This window comes from Prionailurus viverrinus, chromosome D4 (genome assembly GCF_022837055.1).
Source record: "Prionailurus viverrinus isolate Anna chromosome D4, UM_Priviv_1.0, whole genome shotgun sequence".
Taxonomy (NCBI): Eukaryota; Metazoa; Chordata; class Mammalia; order Carnivora; family Felidae; genus Prionailurus; species Prionailurus viverrinus.
Genome location: NC_062573.1, coordinates 27,249,922 through 27,270,284, shown reverse-complemented (window position 1 = coordinate 27,270,284; position 20,363 = coordinate 27,249,922). Strand labels below are relative to the sequence as shown.

At 47.9% G+C, this 20,363-nt stretch overlaps 1 protein-coding gene across 3 annotated transcripts in view; it reads right to left on the bottom strand.

Annotated features, from left to right (window-relative positions):
• TBC1D2 (TBC1 domain family member 2) overlaps nt 1-20,363 on the bottom strand; it is a 55,491-nt gene that overhangs the window by 19,512 nt on the left and 15,616 nt on the right. For all 3 annotated transcript variants that reach the window (XR_007146441.1, XM_047830930.1, XM_047830931.1), the window contains 3 exons: nt 15,751-15,884; nt 10,989-11,179; nt 2,421-2,813 (listed from right to left, as the gene is read on the bottom strand). Coding sequence is in view for 2 of the 3 variants with exons in the window: in XM_047830930.1 (XP_047686886.1) it covers nt 2,421-2,813; nt 10,989-11,179; nt 15,751-15,884 (718 nt within the window). In the remaining variant the exon portion in view is untranslated. The remainder of the gene's footprint in view (nt 1-2,420; nt 2,814-10,988; nt 11,180-15,750; nt 15,885-20,363) is intronic.

The window sequence follows — 20,363 nt, the reverse complement described above, 5'->3', positions numbered from 1 at the left end:
CTTTATCCATTCATCAGTTGATGGACATTTAGGCTCTTTCCATAATTTGGCTATTGTTGAAAGTGTTGCTATAAACATTAGGGTACAAGTGCCCCTAGGCATCAGTACTCCTGTATCCCTTGGGTAAATTCCTAGCAGTGCTATTGCTGGGTCATAGGGTAGATCTATTTTAAATTTTTTGAGGAACCTCCACACTGTCTTCCAGAGAGGCTGCACCAGTTTTCATTCCCACCAACAGTGCAAGAGGGTTCCCATTTCTCCACATCCTCTCCAGCATCTATAGTCTCCTGATTTGTTCATTTTAGCCACTCTGACTGGCGTGAGGTGATATCTGAGCGTGGTTTTGATTTGTATTTCCCTGATGAGGAGTGACGTTAAGCATCTTTTCATGTGCCTGTTGGCCATCTGGATGTCTTCTTTAGAGAAGTGTCTATTCATGTTTTCTGCCCATTTCTTCACTGGATTATTTGTTTTTCGGGTGTGGAGTTTGGTGATTTCTTTACAGATTTTGGATACTAGCCCTTTGTCTGAGATATCATTTGCAAATATCTTTTCCCATTCCGTCAGTTGCCTTTACAATCCCAGACTTCAGCCTCTACTACATAGCTGTAATCAAGACAGCATGGTATTGGCACAAAAACAGACACATAGGCCAATGGAATAGAATAGAGACTCCAGAATTGGACCCACAAAAGTATGGCCAACTAATCTTTGACAAAGCAGGAAAGAATATCCAATGGAAAAAAGACAATCTCTTTAACAAATGGTGCTGGGAGAACTGGACAGCAACATGCAGAAGAATGAAACTAGACCACTTTCTTACACCATTCACAAAAATAAACAAAATGGATAAAGGACCTGAATGTGAGACAGGAAACCATCAAAACCCTAGAGAAGAAAGCAGGAAAAAACCCCTCTGACCTCAGCTGCAGCAATTTCTTACTTGACACATCTCCAAAGGCAAGGGAATTAAAAGCAAAAATGAACTATTGGGACCTCATCAAAATAACAAGCTTCTACACTGCAAAGGAAACAATCAACAAAACTAAGAGGGTAGGGAAGCAATCTGATGGAAGCAATTTCCCAGCCCTGAGAGCATTCTAACAACTTCAGTCCATCTGCATTTGAAAAGATTTTGTTTTCATTCTGAACTCAAAAGAATCTCTGGTCTTAAAGGAAAAAGATTCAGAGACTGGTTATGTGGTTTGTTCATGCTGAAGGAAACTGGAAGGGAATCTGGGTTTCATGTTATCTTCCTTTACCCTGCCATCAACCATGTGAGTAAGAACAGTTAGGCCATTTTTTAGGGAGGTGAGGGGACCTACCCAAGATCAAGGTCACATAGCTAGTAAGAGGCAGAGCCTAGATCCAAACACAGGTTTGCCTGACTTCAGAGCTGGGGCCGGGACCACTGTACCACTGCCCACTGGTCTTGCAAAAGCTTCTGGATTTTTCTTTTTTCCTTCTGTTTCCCCTCTTCCAGTAGCAGTGCTTTGGTCCCATGGCACAGGAGCCCCCACAGTTATACGTATGTATACACGTGTGGCTGTGTGTGGCGGGTTTGGGGCAGGACTGGCGTCGGTTATACAGCTGCCTTTAAGGACAGTGGGGGCTATGAGCGCCGATCCCCAGCCTCAGGCCCCTGGGAGGTCTGGCAGCTCCTGTCACCATGTCCTGGAGAGGACACCGCAGTCCACGGCAGGCATCACACCTAAAATCAAGTTCCTGCTCCCTGCGCCGCAGTGGGTCTCTGTGGGAGCCACAAGCCTTGGTAAGGAAGGCAGGGAGGGTGGCAGTAGCTGAAAGGCCCAAAGAGACCAGAAGGCAGCAGAACAGACACTAGTCAGAGAGTTCCACGTTCACACCTCCTCAGCACGGGGCCCCTTGTCAGCCTGAGCCTTCGTGCATGCGGTGGGGGGCAGAGTGACAGCCTCACAGGGCTGATGGAGCATCAGGTGAGGTGATGCAAGCAGGGCACTTGGGATAGTGGCCGCCACACAACAGACAGTCTCACAGAGGAGCAGCGAGTACTGCCATCGTTATGAGCAAGTCACAGCCAGCCACACATTACACACACCTACTGTGTGCCGGGGGAGGCCGCCAGGCACCTTGGGGGCTTCTGAGGGCGTCACCGTGGCACTTAGCTGCCCTGGCACTCAGGAGTTCTGACCTCATCTTGTGCTCTTCCATCGCTAATGATAATCTCGAGATCCCTTCCCTTTCCAGCCTGGGATATCAGGAAGAGATCAAATTGCACAGGGCCTTCTGGTTAAGAAAGAAACAGCAATATTTCCACCAAGATCTATTTCAAACACGAATATTCCAGTATTGAGGGCTATCCCTGCTCTATCTAGGAAACCCTCAGGGTTGCGAACAGTGCCCTCCCAGAGGGCCCAGAGCCTGGGGGGAGGGGCCCCTACCTTCAGGTGCTCCATCTTCTCCTGCTGGCTCAGGAAGTCTCTGTCGGCAGTCCCTGAGGGCACAGAGGGCTGGGGAGGCAGGCGCATGAAGGTCTGGGTGACCTGCTCAGAGAGCTTGCAGATGACCTGCTGTTTGGCCTGGTTCTTGTCCATGAGCAGCTGCACGTGCTGCTGCAGCTCCCGCACCTGCTGTTCCTGCAGGCTTGCTGTCTGTGCCAGGCTCTCCCGCTCCTGCTCCAGGGCCTCCAGCCGCCTGCCCAGCTCTGCGATCTGCCGCACTTGGTGCCGCACCAGCTCCAGCCGGTCCTTGTCCTCGGCCGCCAGGTACGCGCTGGACGCTCTCTTCTCCTGCTGGGCAGCCTCTAGCGCCTTGTGCAGGATCCTCACCAGCTCCTGGGTCGGGGAAGGAAAGCACTCTGTGAACTCGGGGAAGGCCCGTGAGGTGCCAGAGACTCGGCACTGGCTACCCCCGGTTCTCCTAACAGCCCTGGGCGGTGGCTAGCATCATCCTCTCGGCCACCTCACTTTCTCTTTTTGTGTCCAAGAAAGTTTTACCCAGACACATGGTTCCCCAGCTAAAGGCTATGTTCGTAGCCAGGCTTATGGCTAAGTGTAGCCTAGCATCTGTTCCGCTTAAGCGCGATTTAAGAAATTAGGTGGGTGGCTTGTGGGTCCTGCCTTTGAAACCACTACCCATGTCCTCCCCTGGTCTGGGTGCCCTTTCTTCTGGCTGGGAAATGGCAAGAACTAGAGCAGCCACCTTGGGCTCATAAGCGGATGGTGTATGTTGAGGACGGCAGTTGCCCTACCAGCTCAGAACTGCTCACTTCCCTCTCTGGATTCTTCTGTGAGAAGACAGGAGAGAAATAAACTTCCAAACTGTTTTAGGCCATAGTGGTCTGAGGCTTCTCTGTTACAGCAGCCGAGCCTGTGCCCTAATTAATACATGTCCATTTCAGAAGTGAGAAAACGGATGTCCTGCAGAGTAGGGTGCAGTTTCATCCCAAATCCTAAGTCTGCACTTGGTCAGTAATGAAGGCAGGGGCGGCAGCAAAGTGACAGGCCAGCACTTCTCTCTCTCGATCCCAGGCAGACCTTACTAATTAATCTCCCTATTCCTTCCTGCTAAGCCTCACTGAGGCCTCAGAATCCTGAATACAGCAAATAGTAGTCACTACCAACGGAGCTGGGAAAGCACTGGGGAGGAAACACATGGGCAATCCTCACACTAAACCACACAGAGAGCCTCATTCAGTCCACTGTGCCCGGCCTCTTAGGCCACCAAGCAATGCCTGGAGGGCTGGTGCAAGAAAGCCTGAGAGCTCAGAAGCAAAGACCTCTATTTATCCCGTGAAGGGGCACTGGACTCAGAATGAAACTCAAGGTCTGCTTGGCTCCCCACATCTTCAAGCCCCCAATCTCCCCAGGACCTGTGCTGCCCCAAAGCAAGGATATGGATTCATTTAAGACCAGGATCAGAATATCAGACGCCAGGAGGCCCAGTGGCCAGTCCCATGTGAACCTCAGAGCCTGGTAGGCAGGGGAGGGGTTTGGGGCCGTTGCTATGCTCCATGCCAGTCTCATCTGGAAAAACATGGTTTCCAGAGACCAGTTACCTGTATCCATGCCAAAGTATTTAACTAGATGAATCAGCTGGATAGGATTACTGCTGAGAACAATTCCATTTTGGAAGAGAACTGCACCAAACCATGGCTTCATATGAGAAATTAATGGCGAGATCAAATTAGCACGCATCTTCTGAAACCTCGGAACCGTCGACTGTCTCTCTTCTGGTTCTCTCCCTTCCCTCCCTCCATCCAAACTTTACGAAGCCCTATTCAGTGCCAGGCCCTGGGGTGGGTGCTGGGGCTTAGAGGGGGATTGGTCAAGAACCACCAAGGCTGGTGGGAGTGAAGGTGAAACACTATAATGCAGTGATTTACTACAAGAGGGAAGCAAGGGTGTTTGTGGGGACACAGAGCAGACAGCAAGGACTTTTGCCTGGGGTGGAGGTGGGGGAAGACCAGTATATTCTACAGAAAGGCAGAACAGTTTGAACTCATTCGTAAAAAATAAGAAGGGCCAGAGATGGCCAAGCAGCAAGTAGGAGATGAGGGTCGGAAGGGCTTTCCACACTTGGTGAGTCCACAGCTCAAGCAAAGGCCCACAGGAAGGAAAGAGCCCGTGTGGGGCTGTGGGCATCGTTGGGCGTGGCTGGAAGGTGGGTGGGGAGGTGGTTGCAAACCAAATCGGAATGTTTGGAATGAATCAGCTTCTCAGGCTCTGCAGAGAGAGCTCACCGTTCCTGTGGTTCCAGGATAACTGAGAAGCTGAAACCATTTTCTGGTTCGGCTGAGATGTGGAGATTACCCTGGGAACTGCCGGGTGAAATAACCAGCAGACCACTGTTCAGACTTGTCTGAGGCTCAGAATCAGGCAGGGATCCTTCTGCCAACTTTGGGAGAGTCAACTCTGAAGCCCATTTCATTATATCCAGGTGCCTCCCCATTCCTACTTCCAGCCCAGGAGGCCCTCCGCCCACCCCAGAATCCCCACAACAGAATGAGACAGGGAGAAAGGAACCAGGGAAGGGACAGAGTGGGAGCAGGAAGCACAAGATGAGGAGTGTGAATGGACCTCGGATTCAGAAAACTTGGAGGCTGGCAGGCCTGGGGGAGACCACCTGGTCAGGTCGCCTTGCTGTCATGTGAGGGCACTAAAGACCAAGAAAGGAGAAGGAAGAGGACTAAAGGGACTTGGTGGATCCCCACAGGTGGGAAAACACACCATAAGCGAGGACCCCCAACTCCTAATCTAAGGTCTTCCACTTCTCCATGATGGGTAGTTAATAGATTTTGCACTGAAACACTTCTTCCAATTTCCTTAAAAATAGAAATAGCCCATGTTCGTAGCAGCATTATTCCCCCAGCACCTAAGAGATTGGGAATAACCCATATGCCCACTGACGGTGAGCAGGTAAACAAAATGTTGCATATATGTATGATGGAATAAACTCTGCCTGAAAAAGGGAGGAAATCCTGTTATAGGCTACCTCATGGACGAACCTGGGGCCATTATGTCACAAAAATGTACATACATACTACATAGAAATATTAAAAACAAAAACGGAAGCTTGTGATACATCTTCTTCTGAAGCTTCTCTGGGCCTTATGATATGCTACGGCACCTCTCCAAGCTGTCAGTATGGAGCAACACCATCACTTGCAACAGTGCAAGGATACTCCTTGTATGGACACACAATTCCCTTATCCCACCCGCAAGGAGGGACATCCAGGTTGTTTCCAATTCCCACAATTATAAGCAGTGCTTTAGAACCAATTCTTAGAAATAGAAGAGCTGATCAAATGGCACTTTTAATATACATACGTAGTTTATTTTTTCAGAGAGAGACAGAGAGAGTGGGGGGAAGGCAGAGAGAGAGGGAGAGAAAGAGAATCCCAGGCAGGCTCTGAACTGTCAGTGCAGAGCCCAATGTAGGGCTCAAACTCACCAACCGTGAGATTATGACCTGAGCTGAAATCAAGAGTCGGATGCTTAACTGACTGAGCCACCCAGGTGCTCTGCTACTTAAAAAAAAAAAAAAAAAAAAATTAATGTTTATTTATTTGAGAGAGAGAGAGAGAGCAGGGAGGGGCAGAGAGAGTGAGACACAGAATCCGAAGCAGGCGCCAGGCTCTGAGCTGTCAGCACAGAGCCCGACGCGAGGCTCGAATTCAGAGACTGTGAGATCATGACCTGAGCCGAAGTCGGACGCTCAATTGACTGAGCCACCCAGGAGCCCTATTTTTTTTTTTTTAATGTTTATTTACTTTTGAGAGAGAGAGAGAGAGAGAGAGAGAGACAGAATACGAAGCAGGCTTCAGGCTCCAAGCCGTCAGCACAGAACCCGATGCGGAGCTCAAACTCACGAACCATGAGATCATGACCTAAGCCAGAGTCAGAGGCTCAACTGACTGAGCCACCCAGGTGCCCCGCCCTGCTTTTAATATTTCTTAATCAAATCAATGTTTGGTCCATTTCAGACTTTGATAACTGGCTGCAAGATGTCATTCTATTAAAAAAATTTTTTTTAATTGTAGGAGAGTTGTTTAAATTTTTAAGATCCAACAAATCATCTTTTTTTTTAAAATTTTTTTTTCAACGTTTTTTATTTATTTTTGGGACAGAGAGAGACAGAGCATGAACGGGGGAGGGGCAGAGAGAGAGGGAGACACAGAATCGGAAACAGGCTCCAGGCTCCGAGCCATCAGCCCAGAGCCCAACGCGGGGCTCGAACTCACGGACCGCGAGATCGTGACCTGGCTGAAGTCGGATGCTTAACCGACTGCGCCACCCAGGCGCCCCACAAATCATCTTTTAAAAAAGTAATCCTTTACCTTATTAAATAATGAGCTGATACTTTCATCACTCGCTAAAATCAAGGTGGATGGGCCCAACATTGCTAGGGAAAGAGCACTGGACTGAGAGTCTGGCACTCCAGCCACTGACCCTTAAGAGGCTGGGCGCTAGCAGGGTGCAGATGAAGGAGCACTGGAGTCACAGAGGCCTTGGCTCTATTCCAGGTCCATGGAGCGGTATCTAATGAGGGTGTTTCAGAAAAATGAACTTTGGCTTTGTCATATGTAAAGTGGAGATCATGATCCCTACACCTCGGAGAGCCACTTAAAGGATGAGAGAAAAAGGGTGGCAAGTGTCCCTCCCCAAGCGGAAGCTACAGCCAGGGTCCCTCTTGACCCTCCCTCTACGCTGAAATCTTTGAACTCTGTACTCTGTATAAGGGGAGTGTACACTGAGGTTCCTGGCTGGGGTTCTAGGGAAGTACATGGTTGCACTTTGCCCCCAACAAGTTTTCTAAACAAATTACCCCGAGGGAGCTAAGTTGACCCCAGATAGGGCCTGGGAGGGGTTCATCATCCCCAGCAGTCGACAGATGGCCAACATCACTACAAACAATGGGCTTCCCTCTGCCAGAGCAGACAGCCTTCAGGCTGGGTGCAGTTTTGTGAACTCTGAGAGCCACCCGGCCAACCAGCCATCTGGTGCTATCTCCCAGAGTCCAAATCTCTTGTGGGGCCAGCTACAAGGGCCTGGGACTGATAATAGCTCAACAGGTACTGGAGTGGCCCTATAGCTTAATATGACACCAGATACAAGGACTGTGTTCATATTTTCTGAAGAGCAGTTACGGTGCTCTCATGCTGGACTATACCTGGAGAACATGGAGGAGGTGGTTGGGCTGGGATGAGTCCTGGAACGGGGGAAGGAGGCCAGGGTCTCAGTCTTGGCTCCTTCAGCTGTGTGACCTCAGGCCGGTCACCTACCTTCTCTGAGATCCTTAAGCATGGCATGGTAAAAAGGGAAAAATCTCTAGAAGCAGACAGACCAGAGTGTGAAACCTATCTTGGCCACTGGGAGACCCTGGGCATTCAGAACCTCTCAGAACCTCAGTTTCCTCTTCGGGAAAAGGGGGCTAATAACTGTAGTATTAGAGATAATGCATGGAAAGCCCCAGCACAGAGCTGTGGCCACACTTAACACCAGTCATTCGTGCTCTTATCTGCTCTTCGTTACCCAAGGGCAGGGAGCCAGTGTACCTCTGTGTCCTCCACGGCGTCCAACAGACTTTGAGAATCTGAGATACAAATTCTTAAAGAATCACAATTGCTATTGGCAATGGCCACCTGGGTGGCTGAGCCAGGACAAGACCCACTTCCCCCTTCCAGTTCCCACATCCTCCTGCACCCTCAGGCAGAAAGAGAGTACCTCCCAAGAAGAGACACAGGAAAACATCTTGCAGATGTGAGCCCAGGACATCCAAGGGGCTGCTTCCCCAGCTGAAGAACTGGGCTCAGAGAGTCTCAGATGGACAGTGGCCCTCTGATTGGCATTTCTGCGTGTCCGGGGCACTGCTGGGTGCCCTGAGGTTTTGCAGGCCTCCTCTATCCTACCTCTGGGCCAAGAATTGATCTTTTCTCCTTCCCCTCTTTGGTTTTGGTATCTGGGCTGGAGTTAAAAACCTGAGTGGGTAAAGCTGGGGCTCCCCTCGCCTGATGTGGGGTTAAGACTTGACCCTCGCCTATCACTGCTAGGCCACTCACTTCTTGGAGGTCCTCACGGGTGCCTGTCTGTCTTCCCAGAGCCCCTCAGAGGAACGTGTCACTTCTTGTAAGGCCATTAGGAATCAATAAGGAGGGCAGGGAATGCTGCAGTAACAGCCCAAACCAACAAAGCCTGCATCTGCTGGGCGGCTGCTGGCTGCCAGACACCGGGCTTTACAAATCTGGACACAGGCCTCTCCAGTAAGCCCAGCTGTACACGTACAGAGGAGGAAGCTGAGGCTATGCAAGGTTAAGAAACTTCTTTGGCCAGAACTGCGGCCTATACCTTCTGTGCTCAGTCTCCCACGTTTGGGAGATGGGCAGGAGAACACAGAAACCACTCATCCCATGAGTCAAAAGTGAAACTGCAAGACTCTCTCCTTCTGATTGTCTGTCCCAGGCCAGGAAAGTGAACAGTAAGAAAGTCCAGGTTCTTGGGGGTGGCTGGGTGGCTCAGTGGGTTGAGTGTCCAACTTCGTCTCAGGTCATGATCTCGCAGTTTGTGAGTTAGAGCCCCGCATTAGGGTCTGTGCTGACAGCTCAGAGTCTGCAGCCTGCTTTGGATCCTGTGTCTCCCTCTCCCTCTGCCCCTGCCCTGCTCGCACTCTGTCTCTCCCTCTCAAAAATAAATAAATATTAAAACGAAGAAATAAAGTCCAGGTCCTTTAATGCTTGAACAACTTCCTCCTGCCATTTTCACTCTGATGGCAGGGGAGCTGTCAGCAGCCTGGGTGGGCCTTACTGATCTCCAAGAGCTTAACTTCATTTACTGAAGAATGCCACATTCTCCAGGGTAGCACAGATGTTGGGGGCAAACCTCACTGAAATCTAGGTCTCCCGGGCCTCTCTCCTTCATTCAATGATTCCCGACACCTTTAAAGCAAAGGCCAAGCCACAGGAGGCTGCCCATATTTCCTAGAAAGAAGGGGAAGGTGTGATGAAGAGAGAGGCAGAGGTCACATCCAGATTTCTTTTCCTGGCCAGGTTCAGCCTGGAACTTATGCTGTACTGGTCCAGGGATCAGGCAGCTGCTCCCACCCAGCTGCATGCTCTCTTAGCTCTCAGGACCGCCGGCCGCCCCGCGACGGGAACGGGGGACGATGGGAGGAGAAGAGAGCTGGGCTGCTAAGTGATAGCGGAGGGGACTTCACACGCCGTGATGATGTATGTGGGTGTTCGCGGGCTTACCGCCTGTCTCTGCCACGAAATGTAAGCCCTGCAGGGGCGGGGCCTGCGTCTCTTCTCACTGTCCCCAGCACCTAGAATACCACGTGCACGCCACAGGTCCTCAACAAGGACTTGACACAAAAACAAATGGATTGAGAACATGTAAACGGATGAGCTTCCTCCCTTGAGAACTTCAGTCAAGGCCTGCTTCATTAAATGTATCCGCTGACCTGCCAGGAGTGAAGCCTCTGCTACTTGCCTTGGTATCAGCTTAGGGCAAGAAAGGGCAGAGGAGGGGCAAAATTAGGCAGGGAGAGCATTTTTCTAGGCTGTCTTCTCCAAACACATAGCCGCAGAAAGGAGAAGACATGTGAAAGGAGACTATTCAGAGGTAAATACAGTGTACCCCCCTCTTCCCCAGAAGCAAGAGCCGGGAGATAAAGCAGAAAAAGACTCAGGGCAGCCAAAGCACAAACATGAAAACTTAGGCCTTCTTCTCAGAGGAAGAGAAGTGTGGGTTCTCAGTGGGACCCAGTGAGGCATCACCAGGCACCACCCTTGAGGTTTTCAGTAATGACTGCACTAACTTAACCACTTTTATTGTGCCAAAAAGAGCCCAGTGTTGCAGTCCCTCTCACCCCCTGCCTTGGGACTCTCACTACTTCACAGAGTCACCCCAGAATGTGAACACGACTTACTCTCTGGGTTGTAGGATTTGGGAATGATTTGAATGTCTGTGTATGTGTGCGATCTGTGTTCTACAATGACCATGTGACTCTTTTTCTTAACTGCTATAATTAATTTCTCTATTAAGCCTAAGTCTTCCTCATCACTGTCCTCTTTCGGGCCTGCTTGAGCCCTAGAGCCACACAGACCTGCCTGCTCTCTCTGTCCTCTGACAGTCCTTCAGGGAGCTGCACCGTTACCAGCTGCCGGTTCCTTCAGCAGCCCCTCCCAGTACCTTGCATCCAGACCCCCCTCCTCCGAATGCTATCCCCCTTCAGTGTGGGGATGGGCCATGCACAGTCCTCCAGGAGGAGTCCAAGAGCAATTACAAAGTAAGTTCCAGAGACCTGTCCTTGAGGGTCTTCCGACACCTAGTCTGAGTGTCCACAAGTCCCTTAGTAATTAACAGCACAGCATTTTCAACCACCAGCAGTTTGGCTGGTAAGGACCACAGACTGGCATATACCCAGCGGGCTGATGTGCCGGGTCTAGTTCAAAGGCTCCAGGCCCAGAGGGGTCCACTGGAGCCTGGGGCCTCTCTGGGGACAGAGCTCACCTTCTGAGACTTTAACTCCTTGGTGAGCATCAGAACCTGCTGCTCCAAGGCCAACACTTTTTCCTGGGCAGTTCGGTTCCGTGTGAGTCCTTCGGCAAAGAGTGGGAAGGTGTTGTTCTGGCGCTTGGCTTTCTGAAGGAGATTGGTGGTCAGAGAAGACTTGGGCGTAGGCTTTGGAGAATCCGCTGGATCTTTCAAAAGGAGGAACACAGAGGTTATGATCAGTGGCCTCAGTGGTTCTCAAACTTGAGCTTGCTGCAGAAGCACCTGGAGGGCTTGCTAAAACACAGACTGTGGGACCCTACTCCCAGACTTTTCATCAACAGGCCTGGAGCAGGGCTTGATAATTTGCATTTCTAAGACATTCCTAGGTGATGCCGATGCAACCTGCCCAGGGCTCACACTTTGAGAACCATCCGACTCTAAAAACATTATTTACACTGTACTGGCTGGTCCTTCAGCCCATCCTCTAAAGTGTGCCTGTCCTGTGCTCTTGGATCCCCGCCTGCATGGGTGATCTCCTAGCACACCACTGGTGCAGGCGGCCATCTCCTCAGGCACAAGCCCTGGCAGGATGTCTTGCTTCTTATCTCAGGATCCCACCTCTACCCTGTGGGCAAGTTCCAAAGTACACACAACTGTTCAAGATAGGAGTATAGAGTATCTGTACTCTGCATTCTTGCCCCAGAGAGTAACTCAAACTCTTGCTTGACTCCTTTTAATTAATTATTTGAGAGAGAGAGAGAGCAAGCAAGCAATGAGCAGGGGAGAGGCAGAGGGAGAGAAAGAGAGAATCTTAAGCAGGCTCCACACTCGGTGTGGAGCTGGACACAGGGCTTGGTCCCACGACCCTGGAATCATGACCTGAGCCAGAATCAAGAGTCAGACGCTCAACCGACCGAGCCACCCACGTGCCCCTCTTGTTTGATTCCTATTACAAGCTAGGTCAGGACACATATTTCCCATAGTTGATCGTCCCAAGGCTGCACAGTTCTTTTATTTCCTATTTCCTCTACATACATGTCAAACACTGGCTCATGGGCCAAATCCAGTCTACAGGCCAAATCTAGCCCACAGCCTGCTTCTGTAAATAAAGTTTTATTGGAACACGGCCACACTCATTTGTTTGTGCATTGTCTGTGCTGCTTTCGCTTCACAGGGGCAGAGTTGAGTGTGGCAATGGAGACCATATGTCCCACAACGCCTCCAACATTTACTCTCTGGCCCTTTGTAGAAAAGATTTGCCAACCATTGCTGAATTTCTTATTTCATTTGATTTTTATCTTATTTTATTCTTCATTCAAATCCAACATCAGAGTCATTCACCCATGCTGCCTTGTTTTGTCTTATCTATCCGTTAGTAAAGGATCTGTCATCAGCCTGCATCCAGGGACATTTTTCTTTTTCAATGTTTTATTTATTTATTTATTTATTTATTTATTTATTTATTATGTTCACTTATTATTTATTATATAAGTCCATTATCTTTAAATGAATTGATATATAAATACTTAATATTTTCTCAGTTGTAATTTCTAGTACAGTGAATAACAGTAGATATAACCCACATTAACAAAAGCTCTTTGGGGTCTTCAGTTACTTTCTTTTTTTTGTTGTTTCTATTTTTTTTTTTAAATTTACATCCAAATTAGTTAGCATATAGTGCAACAATGATTTCAGGAGTAGATTCCTTAGTGTCCCTTAGCCAACCCCCTCCCACAACCCCTCCAGTAACCCTCAGTTTGTTCTCCATATTTATGAGTCTCTTGTTTTGTCCCCCTCCCTGTTTTTATTTTTGTTTCCCTTCCCTTATGTTCATCTGTTTTGTCTCTTAAAGTTCTCATATGAGTGAAGTCATATGATTTTTGTCTTTCTCTGACTAATTTTGCTTAGCATAATACCCTCCAGTTCCATTCACGGAGTTGCAAATGGCAAGATTTCATTCATTTTGATTGCCGAGTAATACTCCATTGTATATATATACCACATCTTCTTTGCCCATTCATCCATCGATGGACATTTGGGCTCTTTCCATACTTTGGCGATTGTTGATAGTGCTGCTATAAACATGGGGGTGCATGTGTCCCTTGGAAACAGCACACCTGTATCCCTTGGATAAATGCCTAGTAGTACAATTGCTGGGTCGTAGGGTAGTTCTATTTTTAGTTTTTTGAGGAACCTACCTACTGTTTTCCAGAGTGGCTGCACCAGCTTGCATTCCCAATGTTTTATTTATTTTTGAGAGAGTGCAAGCAGAAAAGGGACAGAGAGAGAGGGACAGGGCAGAGAGAGAGGGACAGAGGATCTGAAGCAGGCTCTGCGCTGACAGCAGCGAGCCCAGTGTGGGGCTCGAACTCACGAACCGTGAGATCATGACCTGAGCTGAAGTCGGACGCTCTACCAACTGAGCCATCCACAGCTCTCAGTGCCAGAAAAGGTTTGCTTCTTCCAAGAAAATATATGTATTCTTAGGGATGCTGGAAATCATCTAACACTTGCATTTCCCTCTTTGCCTTGGCTGCTGAGAAGCTCAGACACACTGCTGCCCACTCTTTGCTCCTCTATAGGATATCTTGATCTTATTTAAATTTCCTAACCCAGATGACTCATTTTATTTCCCCTGATGTGTATTTTAATAAGCTATCCCCGATCCTTTTGGGACTAGTGTGTTAAATATAAGGACGTGGTATGGGATCCCAGGTGAGGGCTTAGAGGATGAGCCGAATAATTTACCACGTTTCTTCTGGGGCCAGCCAAACAATCTTGAACAGATAAAAAACTACTCGAGTAGGTGACGGGAACCAGAAACTCCCTGACCTTGTTGGGTACAAGAACAGAATGGTCTTGTTCTAGACTTGAAAGAAATCTGGTTGCACTGCGTACAACAGACCGCAGAGCTCCGAAAAATGCAGTGCCTCTTTCTCTTTCCTGCCACGGGGTATAGAAGAGCAGGGGGGCTCGCTGTAGCCCTGTTGCCCTCTGATAATAATACTGCCCACTCACCCTGAGGGCAGGCAAGGTAGGGGTCACTATGCCCATTTCACAGTTGGAGAAATGAGGCCCAGGAGGGTGGTTTTTCAATCAGTGCTGTAGGATTTCATGGGAGTGTGGCAGAGCTGACTGGGAGGGACGGGTGGGGAGCCAAGGGGAGCCCAGACTCCCACCTCTGCCTCAAGTCTGCTGTGGTCTGCATTGTATATTAGATTTTGTTTATGGGGGTCAAGGAGTCATGGCGAGAAAAATGTAGTCTGAAAAATCACCACTTTAGAAAATGAGGCTTGAGGTGGTGGTATGGGGCCAGAGTGCTGGGCCTGAACCCTAGTTCTGCACCCACTGTGCAGCCATGAGCGAGTCACTCCACTTTTCCATCCTCAGTTCCCTCATTTAGTAAACGAGAACAACAATGGTATCTAGTAACCGCTCAGGATGTTGGAAGGGTTAAAGAGGTTAATGCAGGTGCTAAGTGCACGTGGAAGAAGATTCTGGTAAGTGACAGGAGCCAGTCCTGAAGGACCAGATATTTCAGATTCCATTTATATGAACGATCCAGAGCAGGCAAATCTACAGAGACAGAAGGTCGAATGGTAGTTGCCTAGAGCTGGAGGATGCAAGGTTTCTTGTTGGGATAATAAGCATGCTCTAAAATTGATTATGGTGAGGGGCGCCTGGCTGGCTCAGTCAGTGAAGCCTCTGACTCTTGAGTTCCACTCAGGTCATGATCTTACGGTTCATGGGTTTGAGGCCAGCATCGAGCTCCATGCTGACAGTGCAGAGCCTGCTTGGGATTCTCTTTCTCTGTCTCTCTCTCTCTCTGTCCCTCCCCACTCATGCTCTTCCTGTCTGTCTTTCAAAATAAATAAATAAACTTTAAAAAATAAAGTAAAATAGATTATGGCGAACTGTATACTTCGAATGGGTGAATTGTTTGATATGTGAATTATCTCTTAGTAAAACCATTAATTACCAAAGGGAAAAAAGTGCTTAGAGTAGCCCTGGCACAGAGTAGGTGCTAGATGTGGGTGCTGGCTTTATTACCGTTGATTGGAGAGAGCACCGGTCCCCTCTCAGACTGTTCACTGTGACCTGCACGGCCTCACCAGACGCTGCTCCAAAGGGGAGATTTCTCTGGAGTCACTGCTCCACAGAAGCCCCCACAGGGCTGCCTCAGCTGGTTTTCTTCCATTTCTAGGTTACAGTATGTCTTGGGGGGGGGGGCACCCATGCTAATTGCAAAAGAAGTCCAACCCCCACGGCGGTGTGGGCCACTCGTATTTTGTGCAATAATTAAGTGCTATGGAGGGGCCGGGATAGACACGCAGAGGTCATCTGCTCTGCTTCTTCAGGCAGAGATCTGATTTTGCTCAGCCCACACAGGCATTTTCATATCATTTCCTTATAAATTAAAAAAAGTAAGAAAGAAGAAGTGAGAGACATTTTCATTACTTTGAGAATCACTGCAGGAGTGTCAGTTTGGGAAGACGGGGAAGAGTTCTGGAGGTGGGTGATGGCAGTGGTCGACGTGAGTGTGCTTAATGCTACTGCACTATACACTTAAAATGGGTTAACGTGGTAAATTTTATGTATATTTTACCACAACGCTATTACTAAAAAAAGGAGTCACTGCTACCAGACCCATAGAAACAAGGAGTGACCTGGAGAGTGTCCTATTGGACACACACAAGCGTAGATGTTGGTTTTGGGGGAGGAAAGAGGGCACTCGCTTGGCCTCTGAAGGCCCAGCTCAAACCTGGGCAGTGCTCACCTGGGGTGCTGGGGTCAGAGGGCAAAGGCTGCTCTGCCCTCGGAGGTTCCCCGCTCAGTGGAGAATCTTCCCCTGGAGGTCCGTGGCCTGTTCCTGAGGCCTGCCTGTTGCCCCGAATATTGTACATCGTGTTTCTGAAAGGAAAACAGAGGAGCATGAGGCTGCCATCCTCAGCCCCAGTCATGCCCCGAGCGGTCTGCCACACTCCAGGCACCCTGCAAGATGCATCCCGCCCGAGCGCTCCCCACCTGCCTCGCCCGTCTTTTCATGTTCTCATTGTACTTCCCGCCTTCCACACATGATATTGCTAATAACAGAAGCTTGATTCCCCCACCCCCAAACCCACTGCTGGAGTGTAAGTTCTCTTGAGTGCAGGGATGTTTGCCTGTTTTGTTCACTAAGATATTTTGTGTTTGTGTGTGTTTTTTAAATGTTTATTTATTTTTGAGAGACAGAGAGAGACAGACCGTGAGCAGGGGAGGGGCAGAGAGAGAGGGAGACACAGAATCCAAAGCAGGCTCCAGACTCTGAGCTGTCAGCACAGAGCCCAGGGCTCAAACTCATGAACCATGAGATCTTGACCTGAGCCAAAGTAGGATGCTCAACTGACTGAGCCACCCAGGTGTCCTGTAATATTTTGTGTTTTTTAAGTTTATTTATTTTTGGGAGAGAGAGAGAGCACGTGTGTGCATGTGCATGAATATGGGCAGGGGAGGGGCAGAGAGAGGGAGAGAGAGAGAGAATCCCAAGCAGACTCTGCACTGTCAGCACAGAGCCCAACACGGGGTTCGATCCCACGAACTGTGAGATCGTGACCTGAGCTGAAATCAAGAGTCAGACGCTCAACAGACTGAGCCACCCAGGCACCCCCATGCATGCCTAGCATAGCGCCTGCAGCATTGAGGGCGCTTACAGTATACGTGCTGAATGAATGCTGAATGAACTTGCCAAAGGAATCTTCCTGAAACTTTCATCTGGTTTTATAACTACTTGCTCAAAAACCATCAGTAGCTCCCTACTTCTGCTGAGCAAAGTTCCAAACCGCTCCTGGATCCTTCTCCCCTTGCACTCTTTCCCCACTTAGATCTGTTCTCCCTTGAGGCCTTCACTAATCATCTGGTCTCCAAGGAGTTTACTGCACTTTGTGAATGGGCTACCCTTTGACCAAGTACTTGTCTAGGCTGAATAATGGTGTCATTTCTTCAAGAGCTGGACAGTAACCTACCTGCATGTCTGTGGCACCTGGTACTGGGCTGCACATGCCCAGTGTGCAGGCTCAAGACACTTTGGGTTTGTAGGAAGGAACTAGGTAGCACCAAAGGCTGGCCTAGGACCACAGCCACAGTAAAATTCATGAGGCAGATAAAAGGACATTCAACTGAGTTTATTTTCCCTTGCAAAGATACAAAAGTAGATGTGTTCCAAAATTATTATTTTTTTTTTGAGAGGGAGAGAATGTGAGCAGGGGAGAGGCAGAGAGAGAGAAGAGAGAGAGTATCCCAAGCAGGTTCCACACTCAGCACAGAGCCTGATGTGGGGCTCAGTCCCATGACTGTGAGATCATGACCTGAGCTGAAATCAAGAGTCAGACACTTAACTGACTGAGCCACCCAGGTGCCCCAACATATTCCAAAATTAACAACAAGGAAGAGGAAATGATTAAAAGAGTTCACCAGGTCAGCGTTTTCTGAATGGCAGGTTCTAACTATTGGTAGGTTATAAAATCAGTTTAGTATCATAACCAGCATTTAAAATATGGAATGGAAAATATCAGAATGCACCGCACTTTGAAAGAGTTAATATTTTGTAAGTTTTACTGAGCTATATATGTGTACTGAGCTATAAAACTCACAGTTTGAAAACAATGCACTAGGGGGTCATTTACTTAAAAGGCAGCAATAGCGTGGTCAAAAAAGAAGGGGACATGAAGGTCTACAGATCTGTGATGGAGTCTTGGGTCTGCTGTCATATCTATGTACAACATATACTTCTAGCAGTAAGAGGGAAAAATTACCCTGAAAAACCCTTATTCACAAACACCTAGATGCTAGGTAAAAACCAAGCATATTTCAAAAATATTTAGCTAAATTTCCAAGAAAGGAAGGGAAATTCTTGGGGCCTAAACGTGAATTCAAGTGAGAAGGTGACTACGTAGATTAGATTAGTCCTCAGCAAACATTCACTCCTTTCCCACCACCTCCGTAGGAGCAGAGTACTTCTTCCCTCTCCTGTGGGCTCAGGCAAGGCATGTGATTTGCTTTGGCCAAAGGGATGTTAGCAGATGTGATCTAAACATAGGCTTAAAACGTCCTTGCATATAGGGCTAGTCCTCTTCAAGAACGAGTCTCAGGCAGCTGCTGGTCTGTGGCAGATAAGAAATACGAGAAGTAGACCTAGATCTTACCAACAGCTTAGAGTTAAGACCAAGTGAACCTAGCCTGTATCAGCTGAATCCAGATGTGTGAGAAATGATCATATGACACTGAATTCTGAAGTGTGTTTGCAGCATTATTGCTATGAAAATTGACTTAGGATATGAGTTTTCTCTGGGGTCAACTGTTTTGTTTTTTTGAGATATAACTGACATATAACATTCATTTCAGGTGTACAACAGATTTATCCAATCTAGTGTGAAATTATCACCACGATACGTCTATTGAAGATCCATCACTACGCATGGCCACAAGATGTTTTTCATAGATCAACTGTTGATTCCAGATGCCTAGAACCTTGGCTGTTGCATGAGAGGAAAGAAAGCATTTGGACCCAGAGTGCAGAGTTGAAATTGAAATTCTTACATACAGCTGGGAGTCCCAAGATGAGGTGAGTTAGGAAAAAACATGCCTGCTGGTAAAATCAACACAAGGAAATTCTAGGTGAAGGCTTTGGGCATTCAAAAATTTTTCTTGTGATATCTTTGTTAGGTTTTGGTATCAAGATAATATTGGCCTGACAGAATGAATTGGGGAAGTGTTCCCTCCTCTTCTTTTTTGGAAGGAAGATTTTGTGAAGAATTGGTATTGGTTCTTTTTTTAAATGTTTGGTAGAATTCACTAGTGAAGTTATCTGGTCCTAGGGTTTTTCGTCTGTATGGGCGGGGGGTAGTTTTTTTTTTATTATTATTATTAATTTAATCTGCTTACATGGTATAGGTCTATTCAGATTTTCTCTTTCCTCTTGCATCAGTTTTGGTAATTTGTGTCTTTCTAAGAATTTGTCCCTTTCTTCATTTGTTGGCATAAAACTGTTCATAGTATCCCTTTATAATGTTTTTTATTTCTGTTAGCTTGGTAGTAATGTTCCATCTTTTGATCCTGATTTCAGTAATTTGAGTCTCATGTCTTTTTCTTGGTCTGTCTGGCTAGAGGGTTGTCAATTTTGTTGATCTTTTCAAAGAACCATCATTTGATCTGAAATTTGTTTTTAAAACAAAATCCAGTCTTTTGGTATAGTTGGGTCCAGAGTAAGATAGAAAATTGTACTTTAATGGAGAGTATAGCTGACTGATGGAGGGAAAATCAATCTGTTAAGTTAGGAACAGAGAAGAAATTAGAACTCAGCATTCCAAATGCTTGACTTTGAAATTTGGTCTTTGATTGCTTTTGCTCTGTTGTTGTTGTTATTATTAAGTTTTATTTGTTCATTCTGAGAGAGAGTGAGAGAGAGCATGAGCAAAGGGACAGAGAGAGAGGGAGAGAGAAGATCCCAAGCAGGCTCTGCATCATCAGCCCAGAGCCTGACAAGGGGCTAGAACCCACAAACTGAGAGTGTGTGAGCCAAAATCAAGGGCTAGATGCCCAACTGAGTCACTCAGGCCCCTTTTTGTCTGTTGTTATTAAGATTCTATTGTAAGATGCCTCTGACTCTTTGACTTAGTCACCTCCCCTTCCCAGTTCTTACTTTCCTCATCTACAAATGAAAGGGTAGTGGTCATATTAAAAAGAAAATGGTGGTCCTGAGGAGCCCTATTTACTGAGTACCACTTTGTGCTGGGTCCTGTGCTGAGCCCCATTATATGCATCTCACAAATCACAGCCACACAATTAGAGAGGACTCAGGAACACATTCCTATAGCCAGAGGCGCTCGCTGGGTGGGTGACCATCATTGCTGCCTACATGTCCCCTTGCCTCCCCTATGTGTCTAGGGGCTCACAAGAGTCATTCCTGGGGTAGGGGAGGGTACAGAAACCCTGACTCCGGGGCAGCAAAGGGCCTCCTAAGCTCTAGCACACATCACCTCTGGAGATAGATGCTCATTAACTACTGACACAGCCCAGGTGGCCACTACCTAGCCAAACTATTGCACTTGGAAGAGGTATCTCCATTTCATAAATTTATTGACCTTGTATGGAGTAGTTCATAGGTCATTTTCTGTGTAGGATCAGCTCCAGGTCTGAAGGGCCTGGTCAGCATGGGCGGAGCGGTCATAAAGACTTGCTCTGGAAGGATAACCTTGGGCAAGCCATTTATCCTCCCAGAGGCTGGCTTTCCTTGTCTGCAATGGGGATGAGGAACATGTCCACAACAGACAATGACTGGACCCTTCCATGGGCCAGACGCTAAGCTAACACTAGTCATTCAACTCATTTAATCCTCCCCACAGCCCAGTGAAG